The sequence below is a fragment of the Odocoileus virginianus genome, chromosome 32, assembly GCF_023699985.2.
Source record: "Odocoileus virginianus isolate 20LAN1187 ecotype Illinois chromosome 32, Ovbor_1.2, whole genome shotgun sequence".
In the NCBI taxonomy this organism is placed as follows: Eukaryota; Metazoa; Chordata; class Mammalia; order Artiodactyla; family Cervidae; genus Odocoileus; species Odocoileus virginianus.
In genome coordinates this window covers 17,428,299-17,449,604 of record NC_069705.1, presented here as the reverse complement: position 1 = coordinate 17,449,604, position 21,306 = coordinate 17,428,299, and the positions used below count along the sequence as shown (strand labels likewise).

Below are 21,306 nucleotides of genomic sequence, written 5' to 3'. Positions count from 1 at the left end.
AATAAAAGACATCTAGATTGGAAAGAAAGAAGTAAAACTATCTCTATTTGCATATGGATCCTATCTTGCATATAGAAAACCCCAAGGAAATCACTATTGAGAAAACAACTCTATTTACAAGAGGATCAAAAAGAGTGCAATACTTAGGAATATATTTAACAAAAGAAGTATAAAACTTATACTCTGAAAACCTCACTTTATATCCACAAAATGGCTATAATTCAAAGTCAGATAATAAGTGTTAACAAGAAAGTGGAGAAATTCTAACTCTCACACACTGTTAATGTAAATGTCAATGGTGCAGCCACTTTGGAAGATGGTCTGGCAGTTCCTTGAATGATTGATACAGACTTCCCCTATAATCATATGCCTCTCAGCTATATACCTAAGAGCAAAGAAAACACATCTACACCTAACCTTGTACAAGAAAGTTCTTAGCATAAATGTTCGTAATTGCTAAAAGGTGGAAACAACCCACTGGCCATCCACTGATGAATGAACAAACACAACGCAACGTATATAACAGAACATTATTCCCCAGAAAGGAGTGAGGTGCTGACACATGCTGCAACATGCCTGAGCCCTGAGAACACTGTTAAGCAAAAGTCACCAGTCACGAAAGGCTACTGTTTATGACTTCACTCATATGAAATGGCCAGAATAGGTTTACTAGAGACAGAAAGCAGACTGGTGACTGTTTAGGGATAGTGTGGGGCTTGGGGAAAAAGACAAATAAAAGCTTTTAATGGGTAAATAGTCTCTTTTTGAGCTGATAATGATAACATATCCCTCTCACTATGCTGGCAGAAACTTTTTAAATTTAATTTTTATTTTATATTGGAGTATAGCTGATTTACAATACTGTGTTGGTTTTAGGTATAAAGAAAAGTGATTTAGTTATACATATAAATATATCCATTCTTCTTCAGATTCTTTTCCTGTATAGGTTATTGAGTAGAGTTTCCTAGGCTATACAGTAGGTCCTTGCTGATTATGTTTTATATACAGTATTGTATACATGTTAACCCCAAACTTCTGACTTATCCCTCCCACTTACCTTTCCCTTTGGTAACCATATGTCTGTTTTCAAATCTGTGAGTCTGGCAGAAATGTATTTTTTAAAAGTCTATCATGCTGGCAATGACAGAGAGTAATTAAGGTAACCTGATGCAACCACTTTTGAAAATTATGACACTGTTTCTAAATTAAGTGGCACATTCCTGATGTAGATATATACTCTGTAGAACAGTTTGCACATAAGCACTGAGACACTTATATGAATGTTTAAAACAGCAATGTTTGGAATATGAAGAAAACCACAAAATGTCCAAATATGCTCCGAAGTATAATGTAGAGTCATAAAATTGAATATTATATGTGTGTGTGTGTGTATATATATGAGTGAAAATGAAGAAACTATGGTTATATATATCAACATGGAAGGATCACACAAACTTAACGCTGAGAAAAGTAACAAAAACAGTTACAATGTTAATTCTAGATATATAAAATCAAAAACAGGGAAAGCACACCTATTTTGCTTAGAGATTCATGATATATTAGAAAATAATATTCAGCAGTAAGACCACCACAGATGCTACTGAAGTAGAATATATATGTATTATGTATATATGTATGTATATATATGTATCTTACCAGTTCTCCTAGGAAATCCTGTTGCGAGGGGTCTCAAAGGTGTCATGAAGTGTCCATTATCTACTTTTTGACCAATAAATTTTACTGTTACTATTGCATATGGAAGACACTGCCTAGGTTTATCTACTGGCTTTGAAAGAATATTATATTCATACAAGTATACCTAAAAGATAAAAAACATTTTTATGATGATTAATTTTTACAGACTTGAAAAAGTTTCTATTTTAAAAAATCTATTTAACGCCATGTTGCTATTTATTAACCCATCTTTTATACATCTCCCTCTCCCTGTCTTCTTCAACTCTAGTTTTCTTGAAGATGAATTTTTTTCTCCACATCATCTTTTTTCCTTGATAGGCTTCAAATATCAGCAGAAAGACATAATCTATATTTAAATATAAAAGCATTTTTCCATTAAAACTTCAATGTTTTGCATATGCTAGGAATCACTATATTGTATTTTATCTGGGAGGAAAAGTCAACTAGAAAAATAACAATAGCTTAATATACATGTGGGAGTATACACACTTCTAAAATATCCTCATTTAATCATATATATATAATTATACATAATGGTATTTATAAGTTAATCTTCTATAAAAGGTTAAAAGTCTATAAAAGGTTAAAAGGTTAGATAAGTGTCTCTTTTAGATATGACAGAAAATTACTGCTTAATAATTAGTCGACTATCTAATGACTAAAACATAAGCCTTTTTTCCTTTTACAAAGTACAAAGAATCAGTAGGGTTATTTCAAAGTATCTTTGTTTTGCAAGTTAGGCATTAATCTATGAACATTTAAATAAAAGGAGCAAAAATTAAATGCAAATCTAGAAGCTTCTTTATTAATGTTTTCAGATCACAAATATTAAAGCAGATTTTACTATTTACTTATTTAGGTCATATTATATGGAAAAGGGTGCCAACAGATGTGGCAAAGTTGCCAGAAACCTTTAATTCATAAAAAAAGCAGTATCTGTGAAGATAGTCTTTGTGTCACCTTGCCATCTTATTGGCTTATTTCGTATTCAGGTCATATTACATGACCTAAACAAATATGAATGAAGTAAGAGATTTCCACTTAATATTTTGGACAGTTGTTTTAAGACTTGTATCATACAATGTGAGGCAAGTAACTTTCAAGTAGTCAAGTGAATCAAAAAGTAAACATACTGCTGAACTGTAGGCTTGGAGTTCAATGGTATCCTTCAGAGAAGGTGTATTTCTTGACATATGGCAGTCAAAGTTAGGAGAAGGATCCAAAGAAACTTTGCTTTTATCTAGTGAAGGCTGAATTTTCCTCACTTTTCCAAAAAGAACCTGGGGAGGAAAAGGTAAAAAGAAAGTCAATAAAGATATACCAGAACATCTTAAACTCTCATACCAGGAAAATAAAACTAGCTTTTATTTTAAGGAAAGAAATTAGAATGGGGAGATAATTCATGTCCCAGATGAATGGGATGACTTATTAGAATTATGTCAATTCCTCCCTAAATCAAACTCTAAGACTAAAGTAATTTCAACAAAAATTTCAGAAAATCCATTTATAGAAATGAGTTTTAATTTAAAAACTTCTCTGGAAGATGAAACAAGAACAACCTACAAAATTTTTGAAAAAAATATTTGAGTCAGAAATAATGATGGAACAGGAAAAGTGACACATACTTCCAGATATTAAGTACTTTTTAAAAGACTACTACCACAAAAAAAGGCAGAGATGGAAAAAATTGTACAAAGTAAAAAGTCCAGATAAGTCCAAGCAGCTATAAAAATACAGCATAATATTAAAAGCATCACTTGAAACAGATGAAGCAGAACCAGATTATTCACTAAATGGCGTGGACCTTAAAAACATTAAATTTGTCTCTTAATCTATAAACCAAAATAAATACCAAATAAATTAAATATTTAAGTAATGTAAACACTGTAGAAAGAAATACGAATATTTACCTACTCTCAAAGATAATTCTTTTCTAACCATACTGCCAAAAAACCACGAACCGAAATCATGCTTCTTTGTAAAATATTCCAAAACTTCTGTACATCACAAAAAAATGATCAAGTTGTATTGCAGAAAACAATACAACAATTGTAAGGCAATTTGCCTCCAATTAAAAAGTAAATTAAAAAAAATTAGTATAAAAATTTTAAAAACTATGAACCATTAAGTGATAAAAGGTAGGGAAAAGTGCAGTTAATATGAAAACAAGTGCAAATTTTATGTCCCCAATTTTATTACTTTTATTTTTTCATATGCTAGTAATTCATTCAAAGTTAAAAATAATATTAAATGTAATGTGGTACTCTGTACTTGGACACTGGAAGAGGAAAAAACATTAGTAGAAAAACTGGCAGAAACCAATAATTTGTAGCAAATAGTACTGTACCAATGCTGGTTTCTTTCATTTTATTATTTTTTTAAAAATCTGAGATATAATTAACATATATACTATTAGGCTCTTCATTTTAACAGAGGTGCCATAGTTATATGAAATGGTAACATTAGGGAAAACTGTATACAGGACTTTCTGTACTATATAACTTTTCTGTAAATTTAAATTTATTCCAAAATAGAAAGTTTATTTAAAAAAACTTAAAAAAATAAACTTTTTTATTTTAAAAAAGAAAGCACTAAGTGATAAAACATTATACAATGAAAATCCTAGCTCTCAAGATTCACTTTAATGAATTGATAATGCTGATGAATCAATTAGAAAAATAGAAAAAACAAAAATCTAGCAAAAGTTGTTAATAGGCAATTCACTCATCATCAGTGAATACATGCAGAATGTTAAGCTCAGCAATAACTATGAAAAAGAAAAGCTGAACCAACAACGAGAAAGAAACTATCACATATTAGACTGGCAAATATTTTTTTAAAAATATAATACACAGAGTTAGTAAAGATAAGAGATAATAAACATTTCCCATGCTTTGCATGGGACTGGCAGTTAGTCTAACCTTTCTCAGGACAACTGGGCATTACGTATCAAAAACTGGGAACGTGTACGTATACATGTGACTCCTAACTTGACACACAGGAATTAATCAATTCTTAGCAAATAATCACAGGTGTGTGTAAAATGTACCTACATAATCCAAGTACTACTTAAAACTACAAAACAAAACAAAGCAAAAGTAATTTATATCCCAACATTGAAAAATTTGTTAACAAATTTATGGTAGTGCTGTAGAGTGGAATATTACATAGTCATTCAAAATGATATTACAAAAAATATTGAATGGTATGGAAAATGATTTTATAATCAATAAAAAATGTTATATAGTATTAAAGTAGTAATATATTTTAATGACCATAGTACAATGCATATCCATGTATATAAGCAGAAGATGAAGTATAGATATACAAAAAAATTAACTATCATTATCAATGGGCTTTTCAGAGCTTCTGAGTATGTTCCAAATTTCCTAAAATCAGTATTTTAATATAAATTACACTTTATGACTTTGATAATATCCAAGATCTAAAAATAACTAAATAATACCAAATGAACCATTGGTTTTATGTGGATGTATACACATCCTATGGAGAAGGAAATGGCAACCCACTCCAGTATTCTTGCCTGGAAAGTCCCATTGACGGAGGGGCCTAGTAGGCTACAGTCCATGGGGTCCCAGAGTGTTGGACACGACTGAGCGACTTCCCTTTCACTTTCCCTTTCACTTTCATCCACATTCTAAGTTACATAACTGAGGGTCCTGTCTACCTACTGTGATTTTAGTAGTCTTGGCAAAGCTGCAGTTAACCAAAAAATATATCTTAGCCTATCTGTGTCTGTCGATACAATTCAACTGTAAGACTGATTTTTTCCTCAATTTTGAATAACTTCAGACTTTCAAAAAAGTTACAAAATTATTCAGAGATCTATATACTTCTAACTTCATTTTTCCTAATGCTAACATCTTATATAAGATAGTAAGATTATCAATACAAAGTAATTAATATTGTCTAACACTGTTAATTAAAATAAATAGTAGGAGTTTAGTAACTTTAGCTAAACCAGAATTATTAATACCAATGTTCTGGAAAAAGACACTGAAAACACTGATATTAATTATAGTCTGAACAAAAGAAAGAGAGATAATAAAGTCAATTAGAACAAAAAATATATACATTAGGAAACCAAGATGATAAAGCCTGCCTTTGCTTACTTGAAGATTTTATGCTGCATACCCACTAGAGCCAAAAATAGGGGAAAATTTCAAATGGTGATGATGATGATAACTATTATTTATTTTATACAATTCGAGTTTAAAACAGTAATTCATGTTGAAAGTAAAATAATGTTTAGGTCAATTAAAGCAAACTGAATATAATATTTCTTTTGTGCTACCAACCTTAAATATGATAATACTTTCTACAGTAATGCTTCTATTGTGAGCATAATTCAAGGCAACATCAACATGTCTAAATATATAAATTCCAAGACGAGGGTTTCCTAGTATTCTCAACGAAGATGCTTTGGTACTTAGTCCACTGTGATATATCTCAGTCACATCCTTCTGAGGAAGTGCTAAAAAGCAGAAATGTTCTTCAAGTTCTCTGCCATGCCTTCCACTCTCACGCATCTCTGACCTAAAGCAAAACAGTGAATAGTTAAATGAGAACATCAACAGAATTTCCAAAGAAGACAAATACTTCAGGTTTGCTAAAGATAGGAAACAAAAATTATAGTCTATACTCCTGAAACCTCACCTACATCCCACAAGAACCACTGAAACACCGGGGTATTAGGTAAGGAGTCCTACATGGCTTGCTCAGCACCAGTAACAGCAGCAGCTGTGACACCACACGATACAAGCGTGGTTCAGTCACTACGACAGAGCTGATTCCAAAGCACCATCATCAACGGAGAAGCTACAGAATCTAGAAAGCAATGTGTATACCAATCAAAGGAAAACTCGTGAACACCACATACTACTAATATTTACCATTTCCTGGGATGTCACTCACAAGTATTAATATTTATATGCAAGAATAAGTCACCTTTAACGGGAGACAGCCATGGCAACAAAACACACAGCAACAATTACAAGCAAGACTAACCGATGAGATCATGACCACTTCTCTTTTCCCAGAGATGTCAGCCTTAACTTTCAGCTCCACTGTTGTCATTTCCTGCTCCTGTTTTCACCCTGATGTCAGGCTCTATAAACCACTAAGATCTCTATGTTTGATTGTTAAGGTATATTCTTAACAGTCAGAAGAATTAAAATACTTCTTTCTGTTTTCCTAATTTCTCTACTGGTTTTTCTTAGGATCTAAGTTCAGTTCAGTCAATCAGTTGTGTATGACTCTTTGCAATTCCATGGACTGCAGCACTCCAGGCTTCCCTGGCCATCACCAACTTCTGGAGCTTGCTCAAACTCATGTCCAATGAGTCGGTGATGGCATCCAACCATCTCATCCTCTGTCATTCCCTTCTCCTCCCACCTTCAATCTTTCCCAGCATCAGGGTCTTTCCCAAACAGTTTTTTGCATCTGGTGGCCAAAGCACTGGAGTTTCAGCTTCAGAATCAGTCCTTCCAATGAACATTCAGAACTGATTTCCTTTAGGATTGACTGATTTGCTCTCCTTGCAGTTCAAGGGATTCTCAAGAGTCTTCTCCAACACCAAAGGTCAAAGGCATGAATTCTTTGGCCCTCAGCTTTCTTTATAATCCAACTCTCACATCCATACACGACAACTGGAAAAACCATAGCTTTGACTAGACGGACCTTTGTTGGCAAAGTAATGTCTCTGCTTTTTAATATGCTGTCTAGGTTGGTCATAGCTTTTCACCAAGGAGCAAGCATCTTTTAATTTCATGGCAGCAGTCACCATCTGCAGTGATTTTGGACCCCCCAAAATAAAATCTCTCACTGTTTCCATTGTTTCCCCATCTATTTGCAAAGAAGTGATGGGACCGGATGCCATGATCTTAGTTTTTCTGAATGTTGGGTTTTAAGCCAGCTTTTCACCCTCCTTTGCACTTTCATCAAGAGGTTCTTTAGTTCTTCTTCGCTTTCTGCCATATAGGTGGTGTCATCTGTGTATCTGAGGTTACTGATATTTCTCCCAGCAATCTTAATTCCAGCTTGTGCTTCATCCAGTCTGGCATTTATCATGATGTACTCTGTATATAAGTTAAATAAGCAGGATGACAATATACAGCCTTGACATACTCCTTTCCCAATTTGGAACCAGTCTGCTGTTGCATGTCCAGTTCTAACTATTGCTTCTTGACCTGAATATAGATTTCTCAGGACACAGGTAAGGTAGACTGGTATTCCCATCTCTCTAAGCACTTTCCAGTTTGTTGTGATCCATCTGGAATGTTAGGTCCATGAATCAAGGTAAATTGGAAGTGGTCAAACAGAAGATGTCAAGAGTGTACATCAACATTTTAGGAAACAGTGAACTAAAATGGACTGGAATGGGCGAACTTAATTCAGATGACCATTATGTTTAATACTGTGGGCAAGAATCCCTTAGAAGAAATGGAATAGCCCTCAGTCAACAAGAGTCTGAAATGAAGTACTTGGGTGCAATCTCAAAAACAACAGAATGATCTCTGTTCATTTCCAAGGCAAACCATTCAATATCATAATAATCCAAGTGTAGACTCCAACCAGTAATGCGGAAGAAGCTGAGGTTGAATGATTCTATGAAGACCTACAAAATCTTATAGAACTAACACCCCAAAAAAGATGTCCTTTTCATCATAGGGGACTGGAACCCAAAAGTAGGAAGTCAAGAGATACCTGGAGTAACAGGCAAATTTGGCCTTGGAGTACAAAATGAAGGACAAAGGCTAACAGAGCTTTGCCAACAGAACACACTGGTCATAGCAAACACCCTCTTCCAACAACACAAGAGAAGACTCCACACATGGACATCACCAGATGGTCAACACCAAAATCAGACTGATTATATTCTTTACAGCCAAAGATGGAGAAGCTTTATACAGGCAGCAAAAGCAAGACCAAGAGCTGACTGGGCTCAGATCACGAGCTCCTTAAAGCAAAATTCAGACTTAAACTGAAGAAAGTAAGGAAAACCACTAGACCATTCAGGTAGGACCTAAATCAAATCCCTTATGATTATTCAGTAGAAGTGACAAATAGATTCAAAGAATTAGATCTGATAAAGTGCCTGAAGAACTATGGACAAGATTCATGACCTTGTATAAGAGGCAGTGATCAAGACCAAAAAGGCAAAATGGCTGTCTGAGGAGGCCTTAAAAATAGCTGTGAAAAGAGAAGGGAAAGGCAAAGGAGGAAAGGAAAGATATACCCATTTGAATGCAGAATTCCAAAGAATAGCAAGGAGAGATAAGAAAGCCTTCCTCAGTGAGCAATGCAAAGAAATAGAGGAAAACAACAGAATGGCAAAGACTAGAGATCTCTTCAAGAAAATTAGAGATACCAAGGGAACATTTCATGCAAACATGGGCAGAGTAAAGGACAGAAACAGTATGCACATAACAGAAGCAGAAGATATTAAGAAGAGGTGCCAAGAATACACAGAAGAACTATACAAAATACATCTCCATGACCCAGATAACCACGATGGTGTGATCACTCACCTAGAGTCAGACAGCCTGGAGTGCAAAGTCAAGTGGGCCTTAGGATGCATCACTATGAACAAAGCTAGTGGAGGTGATGGAATTCCAGTTGAGCTATTTCAAATCCTAAAAGATGATGCTGTGAAAGCGCTGTACTCAATATGCCAGCAAATTTGGAAAACTCAGCAGTGGCCACAGGACTGGAAAAGGTCAGTTTTCATTCCAATCTCAAAGAAAGGCAATGCTAAAGAATGTTCAAACTACTGCACAATTGTACTCATCTCACATGCTAGCAAAGTAATGCTCAAAATTCTCCCAGTAAGGCATCAACAGTACATGAACCAACAACTTCCAGATGTTCAAGCTGGATTTAGAAAAGGCAGAGGAACCAGAGATCAAATTGTCAACATCTGTTGGATCATCGAAAAATTAAGGGAGTTCCAGAAAAACATCTGCTTCTGCTTTACTGATTATGCTAAAGCCTTGACTGTGTAGATCACAACAAACTGTGGGAAATTCTTAAAGGGATGGGAATACCAGACCACCCTACCTGCCTCCTGAGAAATCTGTATGCAAGTCAAAAAACAACAGTTAAAACTGGACATGCAACAACGGACTGGTTCCAAATAGGAAAGGAGTACGTCAAGGCTGTATACTGTCACCTTGCTTATTTAACCAACATGCATCATACATCATGAGAAATGCCGGACTGGATGAAGCACAAGCTGGAATCAAGATTTCCAGAAGAAATATCAATAACCTCAGCTATGCAGATGAAACCACCCTTATGGCAGAAAACAAAGAAGAACTAAAGAGCCTCTTGATGAAAGTGAAGAGGAGAGTGAAAAACCTGCCTTAAGACTCAATATTCAACAAACGAAGATCATGGAATCCAGTCCCATCACTTCATGGCAAATAGATGGGGAAACAGTGGAAATAGTGACAGACTTTATTTTCTTAGGCTCCAAAATCACTGCAGATGGTGACTGCAGCCATGAAATTAAAAGACAGTTGCTCTTTGGAAAAAAAAGTTGTGACCAGACTAGACAGCATATTAAAAAGCAGAGACATTACTTTGCCGACAAAGGTCCATCTAGTCAGTTATGGTTTTTCCAGTAGTCATGTATGGATGTGAGAGCTGGACCATAAAGAAAGCTGAGTGTCGAAAAATTGATGCTTTTGAACTGTGGTGCTGGAAAAGACTCTTGAGAAGATCTCCTTTGACAGCAAGGAGATCAAATCAGTCAATCCTAAAGGAAACCAGTCCTGAATATTTATTGGTAGGACTGATGCTGAAGATCAAGCTCCAATACTTTGGTCACCTATGCAAAGAGCTGACTCTTTGGAAAAGACCCTGATGCTGGGCAAGATTGAAGGTGGGAGGAGCAGGGGATGACAGAGGATGAGATGGTTGGATGGCATCACCGATTCAATGGATGTGAGTTTGAGCAAAGCTCTGGGAGTTGCTGATAGACAGGGAGGCCAGGCATGCTGCAGTCCATGGGTTGCAAAGAGTCGGGCACAACTGGGCAACTGAACTGACCTGAAGATACTGGCAAAGCCAGGGCATATACTCATGCTAGGAACGAGAAGAAAGGCAGGGACTACTCAGCAGCCACACAGCAAGAGACTGCCTTTCCCAGTGACCTGGTCTACAAATGACCCTGACAACTTCCACCAGCAAAGAAACCAAAGCCAGCACAGATTTGCCTGGACCCCTGCAAATTTCACCAGGTTCTCTCCACAAGTATCCTCACTTGCTGATGCCTGTCTCCTGAGTCCCTCCCTACCGTCTCCTCTCTTGGATCCCCGACCAGCTTGGTCACCACACAGGTACCTGCACCTGGCCTGCATGGCCGAGTGTGCATACCAAGCCACCTGGGCCACCAATGCTGCTTGCTCTGGTCTTCTCCCTCATTTACGACGATGAGGTGCCGCTGAGAACCCCAACAGTCCTTGGAGCCTCTGCAGACACCTGGCAGTGCTTTCCAAAGGTCACACAATTGTCCATGTTGTGGATCCCAATGGCTTGATCCAATGAGTTATACCACAATCCCCGAGACATGGAGCCACACACGCCCCTTCCCTGGGAACCCACCATTAACCCAGTGTCACAGCAATCTTCAGCATGTCCCCACCCGCAGAGGAAGGTCTTTTCTTAGCAAAGTCAGTCCATAGAGTCTTTTCGTCAGCATGCAGACACCTAAGCAAGGCTACAGGACTCTAAGAGTCAGGGAAATAAGACTCCACCAAAGGAACACAGTAAACCTCCAGGAACTGATCCTCCCAAAATGGACACAGAGGATTAACCCCTTTTTCCAGGGTGTCACTGGCCCAAACTGATTTAGTTTTACTTCATCTTGGAACCAATCATTGATATAGTAAATGAAATTAAGCATGGATGGTTCAGTCTACTCATTTGGGGTGGAATGTAAACCGAGATGCTGAGTATAAATTTAACCTCAGTGTCAAGACAGGTATTGACGATCTTTAAAATGATACCCTTTCACATAAATTTCAAATGTTTAAAGTCCAGTTATATTAAAACAAAAAAAAGGTCAAACTGATACAAATAGGGCAATATATTTAAGAAGAACTGAATTCAGTTCTCTATTATCCACTGAGACCAGCTAAAGTTCTTAACTCTTCAAAACACCTCTCAAGACTCTTAGGAAGAATGCTCAATCCCACATCTATGCACCTACATCTTTATTATAACATAAGATTTGACATTTTAGCTGTATGTCTTCTCCACTGGAATATAAACTCTCTAAGGTTGAGGAGAAAACATTCATTTTTCTCTGAGGGTGATAAAGAACTGACTCATTTGAAAAGACCCTGATGCTGGGAAAGATTTAAGGCAGGAGGAGAAGGGGACAACAGAGGATGAGATGGTTGGATGGCATCACCAACTCAATGGACATGAGTTTGAGTAAGCTCTGGGAGTTGGTGATGGACAGGGAGGCCTGGCATGCTGCAGTCCATGGGGTGGGCAAAGAGTCGTACACAACTGAGCAACTGAACTGAACTGAACTGAATACATTTTCTGACACAGTTGGCACTGAAATGCTCAATGAGTGACTGAATACACATATATTTAGATGATTAATGTGTTTCTGCTTATTTCACACTTAAGAAGTAGTAGATGCAATGTGGATGAGAAATGGGAGACTGGTGCATTTTGGGAACTACTTGCTTTTGATGAGACCAGAGATTATACACTCCTCTAATGGGAACAACAAAAAGAAAAGCTAGAGGCAGTCAATGTTATTAACACTTTCTTTTTTTATCTGTCTATCCTATTTTTCTCTTCTACTAACCATTCTGGTATTTTTTTTTTTAACCTATGCCTTAAGGCTACTTAAGGGTATCTTCTAGCATCACTCATTTAAAATGATGAAATGTAGCTTAATTTAACAATTAATTGCCCACTATGTTGCCAGACTCAGTTCCACACTACAGACAGAAAAACAAGTAAGATAAAACTCATAATATAGTAAGGAAACAAGACAAAACCAATATAAAATGAGTATCAAATACTATGGGATATAAATCAGTTTGTCTAATTGAGCAAATACATAAATCCTACATCTATTAGTCATTTAGAATGTTCTGTTAGGTCTTGTATTGTTGGGGAGTTGTTTTAACTCTCTTGTAATGTTAACAGGGAGAAATAAATGGTTGAAATGAAGTATTGGGGGCATTGTGAAAAAGGACACAAATTAAAATGCCTAATCTAACTCAAATCAAGGAACAATGCAGGAATTAATTTTTGATCAAACCATTATTTCAATCTGGAGGGGGCAGCATATAGTCAGTCCATTCTACTTTTGCTCAAAACTGTGGTTTTTAGGAAAGACTATGCCACCAACTACCCATTCTACCCAAAACTAACATCAAATAGGGTAGCATGTTTGAGTCAAGAGAAACTGACTCTAAAACAAACAAAAAAAAGAGACCAAACACATTCCGAAACGAGTTCTCAATGTGAGTCCATCAAGCTACAGTTAGGTTCACACTTAACATGCAAAATGGTGAAGGAAGCAAGTTCAAAAAATGAAAATGCTGAACCGTGTTCAGAATAAGATCTGTACCTATAAATACAAAATGTTTACAATGAGAACTCCCCATGTGCTGTTATTTTTTCTTATCAAAATTACCTAATGGAATGTGTCTTTCCTCAAAACAGAAGGGGTACTTTTTTTTCTTTTGGTCATGTTCTGCGGCATGTGGGGTCTAGTTCCCCGACCAGGGATTGAATCAGTGCCCCCTGCACTGGGAGCATGGAGTCTTAACCACTGAACTGCCAGAGAAGTTGCAGAATGGGTCCTTTTTAAAAGTTAAGTGTAAGAAATTGTGGTTCTAGTGGAATAGTTGGAAACAGCCAGATAAAACTGTGACAGATTAAAACATCAACTCAGTCTCTGAAGGACTGAATCAAGAAAAAAGGTACATTCTAAATACTTTAATGCTGTTTTATATTGTGCATGAGGCACAAGACCATCTACAAAATAGCTATTTAATTAATGTGCTGATGTTATGTTTCCGAAAAATTTACAAAGATTAAAAAGTTAGAAGGGTGTGTTTGAAACCTGGCTACAATAATGTGTAAAACTTACTAATCAAATCTCATATGTACCACTTTACTGTTACAAAAGGCTCTGAGATGGCAACAATGAATAAAACACTTCTGGACTTATTTTCTTGGTAACACTTATAAAATCTCAAATGGCAGAAATAAAAAATTCGTATAAACACTTCACATGAAAAGCAAACAAAATCTCAAACTTCTTTAGGTCACAGTAACTTACCTCTTAGAAGTAAAATTTTTTTCCAGACCCTCATTGTGAATCAGTTTTGTATCCCCAAACTGCCATGAAGACTGTAGGTCACGGCTTACATCAAGCCGGCACTCGTTGAGAGTATCATGTATGAAACTATACTCTCTAGTATTGGTGTAACAACGTGACAAGTAAACTAAAAATAAAGAAAAGGGTAAGTGGTTATTTGTGTTTAAAATGACGTCATTGTAGGATAGTTAGGGTCTTTGGGAAGGTCAGGTACACACTGCTATATTTAAAATGGATAACCAACAAAGACCTATTGGATAGTACATCAAACTCTGCTCAATGTTATGTGCTAGCCTGGATGGAAGAGGGGTTGGGGGGGTGAATGGATACATGTATATGTATGGCTGAGTCCCTTCATTGTTCACCTGAAACTACAACATTGTTAATCGGCTATACCACAAAACAAAATGTTTTTGGTGTTAAAAAAATAAAATAACATCATTGCACATCTGCACAATGACAACTATAGATATATGTATAAGACACAAAATAACCAAGTACTCGGAAGTTTCATTAACATCTGGAGGCATTTATTTATATTTAAGACTTTATAACAGTAATACAGACTTCCTATACCTGGTATAAACAAAAATAGGAAACTTGTCTTATTCCTCTTACCTACTGGGAGTTCTTAGAAGCTGACACAGATATACTAGATAGTATATAGGTGTCTCATCTTCAACTTAAGATGTACAGGCTCTACGACATGCATTGTTACACAAACCTTGTAGCTCATGTTAGGTTATGAACATTTGTTGTATTTCCCCCAAATAAGGCAACCTATATACTAGTGAACTATTTGGTTATTTTGACTTGCAATAATACCAGAACATCTTTGTAAACTCTTGACTGATATGGTGGCATGAGTAAGAAGTACAGTCTTTCAGAGGACAGTGAGCAATGCTTTAAGCATTGTTATATTAAGTAAATGCATTAAAGAATCAAAACCCTTAAGGAAGAGGACCCAGAGGAAATTGGAGAATACAGTTGATTCCTGTTATCTGTGGAAGTTACAGTATATTAAAGTTGCTGCCAATCTTGAATCAGTGAATACTGAACTATTAATATTAATCTTAGTAGAAATTCAGTGTTAGGTTCCTGTGGGCCTCTGGTGACATTTTTGACAATTGGAATGCCATGTGCAGTAAGCTTGCCTGCCAACATCTCTGTAAAATGAGCCAGTCTCATCCGGGTTGGAAACTTGCCACATAACCTTTTCCTGTATAACACTTAGCAGGTGTCTCTGAAATTCTTCCCCAGTCTCCTGTTCTGCAGAACCTGCCTGCATCCATTATCACCTGAAACGTGGGAGCCAGCAAGCTCCATGAAAGAAGGGCTTAACATTCTCCTGACCCTTGGTACCATGATCAAATGTCTCTTTGGCTTTTCACCTTCCAACAATGCTGCCCACAAGCTTTTTACTGGTGGTCATCTCATGAATCTACAAAAGTAGATTCCATTCTCTCCACAGGAAAGGTACTCAAATGTTCCTTCAGCCCTTTCTGGAGAGGCTTGATGTACAAGTTGGTGAAGTTTGCTTTCCTTTTTCTGAATGTGCCATATTTTTAGCCAATAGTCCTGTAACTTTATGTTATAAGGTAGTTTATGTAATATGCATTTTCTCTGTAAGGCACATCGTAGACCTCTTGAGCTTAGGAACACTAGACAGCATTTCAGCATTACATGGTGGAAACCATTTGAAATGGTGACACCACCAATAAAATGGAAACAACACAGCACTAAACGGGTGATGAAATGGACACTTAATTATATGACAGCTGGAATAAGATGCAGCGCACTGTCTCATCTGGATACAAGTGCATCAAGTGACTCAAATTTTTCACCATTCTGCATATGCCTGCAAATGACTGAAAGTGCTGCTGCTGAGTGCTGGTGCTGGGGTTACAAACACGTTTCAGCAAGTAGGAGAATTTGAAAGTATGGCAAGTATGGAACCTGTGAATGATGAGGATCAGTGATATATATAAGTTAAGGCAATTTCCATATACATGAATCTAACATAAACAATGGTCCTCTGTATTTAACAATCACAGAATAAGACAGAGGCAAAACTAATGCAAAATACCACAAACCTCTGTTTTTCAAAAACAACTTATTCTTCACCTCCTTTACATTTAATTTTCACTTAAATATTTGTAAAAATTTGTTACAAAATTTGGTCATTTTATAATATATATGATTTTGTGCATGTGTGCTTGTGTTTAACTTATGTTGAAGTGAATACAGATCATATGACATTTTTATAGAGGCTCTGTATATATACCCTTAGCTCAAACTCCCCTGTGTAAACACTTCACATAACTATAATAAAATATGAAAACCAGAAAAATGACATGGGTATAATACACACACCTCACTACAATTTTACTAGTTTTATGTGCAGTTATGTGTGTGGGGGTAGTTCTATGCAATTTTATCACACGTGTAGATTCATGTAACAATCACTATAATCAAGATACACAACTGTTCCATAACCACAAAGATCATTCTTATTCTACTCCTTTACATATAGTCATACTGATAACCCATTCCTCTTCTCTGCCTCTAAATCCTAGAACTACCAATTTGTTCTCCATCTCTATACTTTCATCATTTCAAGAATATTTTGTAAATGGAACTTTATAAAGTTGTATTATATTTATAGTTAATATTTACAACCTATGGAGACTAGCTTTTGAGTCTAGATATTGCTTTTGAGATTCAATCAAGCTGCTGATACAGTAAATTTTTTTTTTTTTTAACTTGCTAAGTAACCCACGGTATGGTTACATCATACTTTAACCATTTACTCAATGGAAATCAGGGTGATTAACAATTTTTAGCTACTACAAATAAAGCTGCTATAAACATTTCCATATAGGTTTTAGTGTGGACGTAAGCATCCATTTCTCTGGGATAAATGTCCCAAAGTACAACTGCAGGGTCATATGGTAGTTGCATGTTTAGTTTTTCAAGAAACCATCAAACATCTTCAAAAAGTGGCTGAATTATCTTAGGCTTCCATTGGCTGCATTGACTGATCTGGCTTCCCCATAGTCTTCCTAGTTTTCGGCATTGCTATTCTTATTTCAGCTGTTTCAACAAGCATAAAGGGACCCCCTACTGGGGTTTTCATTAGCATTTTGTTAATGGCTAAGATACTGAATATCATTTTCGTGTTTACTTGCCAATCTATACATTCTCTTTAGTGAAATGACTATTCATGTCTTTTTCCTGTTTGCTGGTTGATTCCACTTTATGATTCATCTAGCCCAACATTTTGTATTATATATTCTGCATATAAGTTAAACAGGGTGAATATATACAGCATTGACCTCCTCCTTTCCCAATTCTGAACTAGTCTGTTGTTCCATGTCTGGTTCTAACTGTTGCTTCTTGACCTGCATACAGGCTTCTCAGGAGGCGAGCAAGGTGGTCTAGTATTCTCAACTTTTAAGAATTTTGCAGTTTGTTGTGATCCACGCAGTCAAAGGCTTTAGTGTAGTCGAAGCAGATGTTTTTCTGGAATTCTCTTGCTTTTTCAATGATCCAATGGATGCTGGCAATTTGAGCTCTGGTTCCTCTGCCGCTTCTAAATCCAGTTTGTATATCTGGAAGTACTTGGTCACATACTATTGAAGCCTATCTTGAAGGGTTTTGAGCATTACCTTGCTAACATGTGAAATGAACTCAACTGTGTGGCAGTTTGAACATTCTTTGGCACTGTCCTTCTTTGGGACTGGAGTGAAAACTGACCTTTTCCAGTCCTGTGGCCACTGCTCAGTTTTCCAAATTTGCTGGTGTACCAAGTACAGCACATTCACAGCATCATCTTTTAAGATTTGAAATAGCTCAGTTGTGATTTCATCACCTCCACTAGGTTTGTCCTAAGGCCTACTTGATTTCACACTCCAGGATGTCTGGCTCTAGGTGAGTGGTTATCTGGGTCATTAAAACCTGTTTTGCAGGTTCTATGTATTCTTGCCACCTCTTCTTAATGTCTTCTGCTTCTGTTAGGTCCATACCATTTCTGTCCTTTATTGTGCCCATCTTTGAATGAAATGTTCCCTTGGTATCTAATTTTCTTGAAGAGATCTCTAGTCTTTCCCATTCTATTGTTTTTCTCTATTTCTTTGCATTGTTCACTTAAGAAGGCTTTCTTATCTCTCCTTGCTGTTCTTTGGAATTCTGCATTCAGATGGATATATCTTCCCTTTTCTCCTTTGCCTTTTGCTTCTCTTCTTTCCTCAGCTATCTGTAAAGCCTCCTCAAACAACCATTTTGCCTTCTTGCATTTCTTTTTCTTGGGGATGGCTTTGGTCACCACCTCCTGTACAATGCTATGAACCTCCATCCATAGTTCTTCAGGCACTCTATCAGACCTAATCCCTTGAATCTATTTGTCATTTCCACTGTATAATTATAAGGGATTTGACTGAGGTCATACCTGAATGGTCTAGTGGTTTTCTCTACTTTCTTTAAGTCTGAATTTTCCAATAAGGAGCTCATGATCTGAAGTTACAATCAGCTTCAGGTGTGTTGTGTTTTTTTTTTTTTTGCTAACTGTATAGAGCCTCTCCACCTTCAGCTGCAATGAATATAACCAATCTGATTTCAGTATTGATTATCTGGTGATGTCCATGTGTAGAGTCATCTGTTGTGTTGTTGGAAGGGGGTGTTTGCTATGACCTGTGTATTTTCTTGGCAAAACTCAATTAGCCTGTGCTCTGCTTCATTTTGTACTCCAAGGTCAAATTTGTCTGTTACTCCAGGTATGGCTTTCTACTTCAACATTTTAATCCCATATTGATGAAAAGAACATCTCTTTGTGTGTGTGTGTTAGTTCTAGAAGGTCTTAAAGGTCTTCATAGAACTGTTCGACTTGAGCTTCTTCAGCATTAATGGTTGGGGCACTGTGGTGTTGAATGCGGATTACTGTGATGTTGAATGGTTTGCCTTTGAAACGAACAGAGATCACTGTGTCGTTTTTGAGACTGCACTCAAGGGCTGCATTTTGGACTCTACTGTTACTATGAGGGCTACTCCATTTCTTCTCAGGTATTCTTGCCCACAGTAGTAGATATAATGGTCATCTGAATTAAATTTGCTCATTCCCATCCATTTTACTTCAATGATTCCTAAAAGGCTGATATTCACTCTTGACCTCTCCTGTTTGACCACATCCAATTTACCTTGATTTGTGAACCTAACACTCCATTTCCTATGCAATACTGTTCTTTACAGCATTGAACTTCACTCTCACCACCACTGCGATAGTCGCCCAGTCGCGCCTGACTCCTTGCAACCCCGTGGACTGCAGCCTGCCAGGCTCCTCTGTCCATGGTGTTTTCCAGGCAAGGATACTGGAGTGGTTTGCCATTTCCTTCTCCGGGGATTTTCCTTCTCCAGGGATTGAACCCGGGACTCCTGCACTGCAGGCAGATTCTTTACTGACTGAGCTACCAGGGAAGCCCATCCACAACTAAGCATCGTTGGCTTTGGCTCAGCCTCTTCATTCTTTCTGGAGCCTATTTCTCTGCTCTTTACCAGTAACATGTTGGATACCTACTGACCTGGGGGGCGCATCTTCCAGTGTCGTATCTTTTTGCCTTTTCATACTTTTCATGGGATTCTCAGGGCAAGAATACTGCAGTGGTTTGCCATTCCCATCTCTAGTGGACCACGTTTTGTCAGAACTCTCCACTATAACCCATCCATCTTGGGTGTTGCACAGCATGGCTCATAATTTCATTGAGTCACACAAGGCTGTGGTCCATATGATCATTTTGATTGGTTTTCTGGGATTGTGGTTTTCGTTCTGGAGGTTAGCTAAATGTATTTTTTACATAACTTCTTTTTATGAGGCAGAGTTCTATATTCCTAGTGTGCTGAGTCTTTATCATGAATGTTGATTTCTGTCAAGTTTTTTTTGCATAAATTTATATGATCATGTGATTGTTATTCCTTGTCCTGTGAATACAGACTGACTTTCAGATACCAAACCAGTCTTGCATCCTTTGAATAAAACTCCCTTGGTTATAATATATAATTCATTTTATACATTGCTGAATATTATTTCTTTATATTTTGTATAGAATTTGTATGTTAAGGTTCATGATGGGTACTGGTCTGTAGTTTTCTTTTTCTGTATTACATTTGTTTAGCTTTGGTACCAGGAAATACTATATTAGTAGTTATTCTTTCCTCTTCTATTTTATAGAAGAAACTGTAAAGGATTTGTATTAGCTCCTTTCTTTAATGTTGAGTAGAATTCTCCAGTGAAACCATCTTGGCCTGGGGATTTCTTTTCCAACAGATTTTTTTCAACTATGAATTCAATTTCTATAATACAGACACATCTTGGGAGACATTGTGTGTTCAGCTCCAGACCACCACAATAAAGTCTATTAAGTGTGCAACAGCATTATGTTTAAAAAACAATATATATAATCTTGATTTTAAATACTTTATTGCTACAAAAATGCTAACAATCATTTGAGCCTTCAGGGAGTCACAATCTTTTTGCAACAGTAGCATCAAAGATCACTAGATCATTAACAAATGTAACAGCAAAGTTTGAAATACTGTGAAAATTACAAAAATTTGATACAGAGACACAAAGTGAGTGATTACTGTTGGAAAATAGGCACCAATAGACTTGCCAGATACAGTGTTGCCACAAACCTTCAATTTGTAAAAAACACAGTTATCTGTGAAGAGCAATAAAATAAGGAATGCCTGTAGTTAGAAGGCTATTAAATGATCTATTTAGTACTGTGTGAGTTTCGGTAATTTGTACTTTTTAACAAACTAGCCCATTTCATCTAAGTTGTAAAGTTTATGTACTTAGATCTGTTCATAATATTCTCTTGCTATGCTTTCAATTCTGTGGCTCAGTAGTGATATACTATGCCATTTCTGAGAGTGGTAGTTTTTATCTTTTTTTTTTTCCATTTATTTTTATTAGTTGGAGGCTAATTACTTTATCATTGCAATGGTTTCTGTCATACATTGAAATGAATTAGCCATGGATTTACAAGTTTTTATCTTTTTTGTCAGTCTCACTGCAGGTAACCTTCCAAAAGGTGTATCAACTTCTTTTTTCAACTTTGCAACCAGCTCTTTAATTTCATTTTTTTCTTTCTGCTTGTTATGGGCTTGTCCTGTTATTCTTTTTCTAGTTCCTTAAGAAGAAAACCTAAGACTACTGGTTTGACACCTATTTTCTAATA

General features: G+C 36.5%; 1 protein-coding gene across 9 annotated transcripts in view; it reads right to left on the bottom strand.

Annotated features, from left to right (window-relative positions):
- TEX15 (testis expressed 15, meiosis and synapsis associated) overlaps positions 1-21,306 on the bottom strand; it is a 71,619-nt gene that overhangs the window by 17,706 nt on the left and 32,607 nt on the right. For all 9 annotated transcript variants that reach the window (XR_002311126.2, XM_020879082.2, XM_020879078.2 and 6 more), the window contains 4 exons: positions 14,036-14,201; positions 6,015-6,252; positions 2,829-2,975; positions 1,657-1,819 (listed from right to left, as the gene is read on the bottom strand). Coding sequence is in view for 8 of the 9 variants with exons in the window: in XM_020879082.2 (XP_020734741.2) it covers positions 1,657-1,819; positions 2,829-2,975; positions 6,015-6,252; positions 14,036-14,201 (714 nt within the window). In the remaining variant the exon portion in view is untranslated. The remainder of the gene's footprint in view (positions 1-1,656; positions 1,820-2,828; positions 2,976-6,014; positions 6,253-14,035; positions 14,202-21,306) is intronic.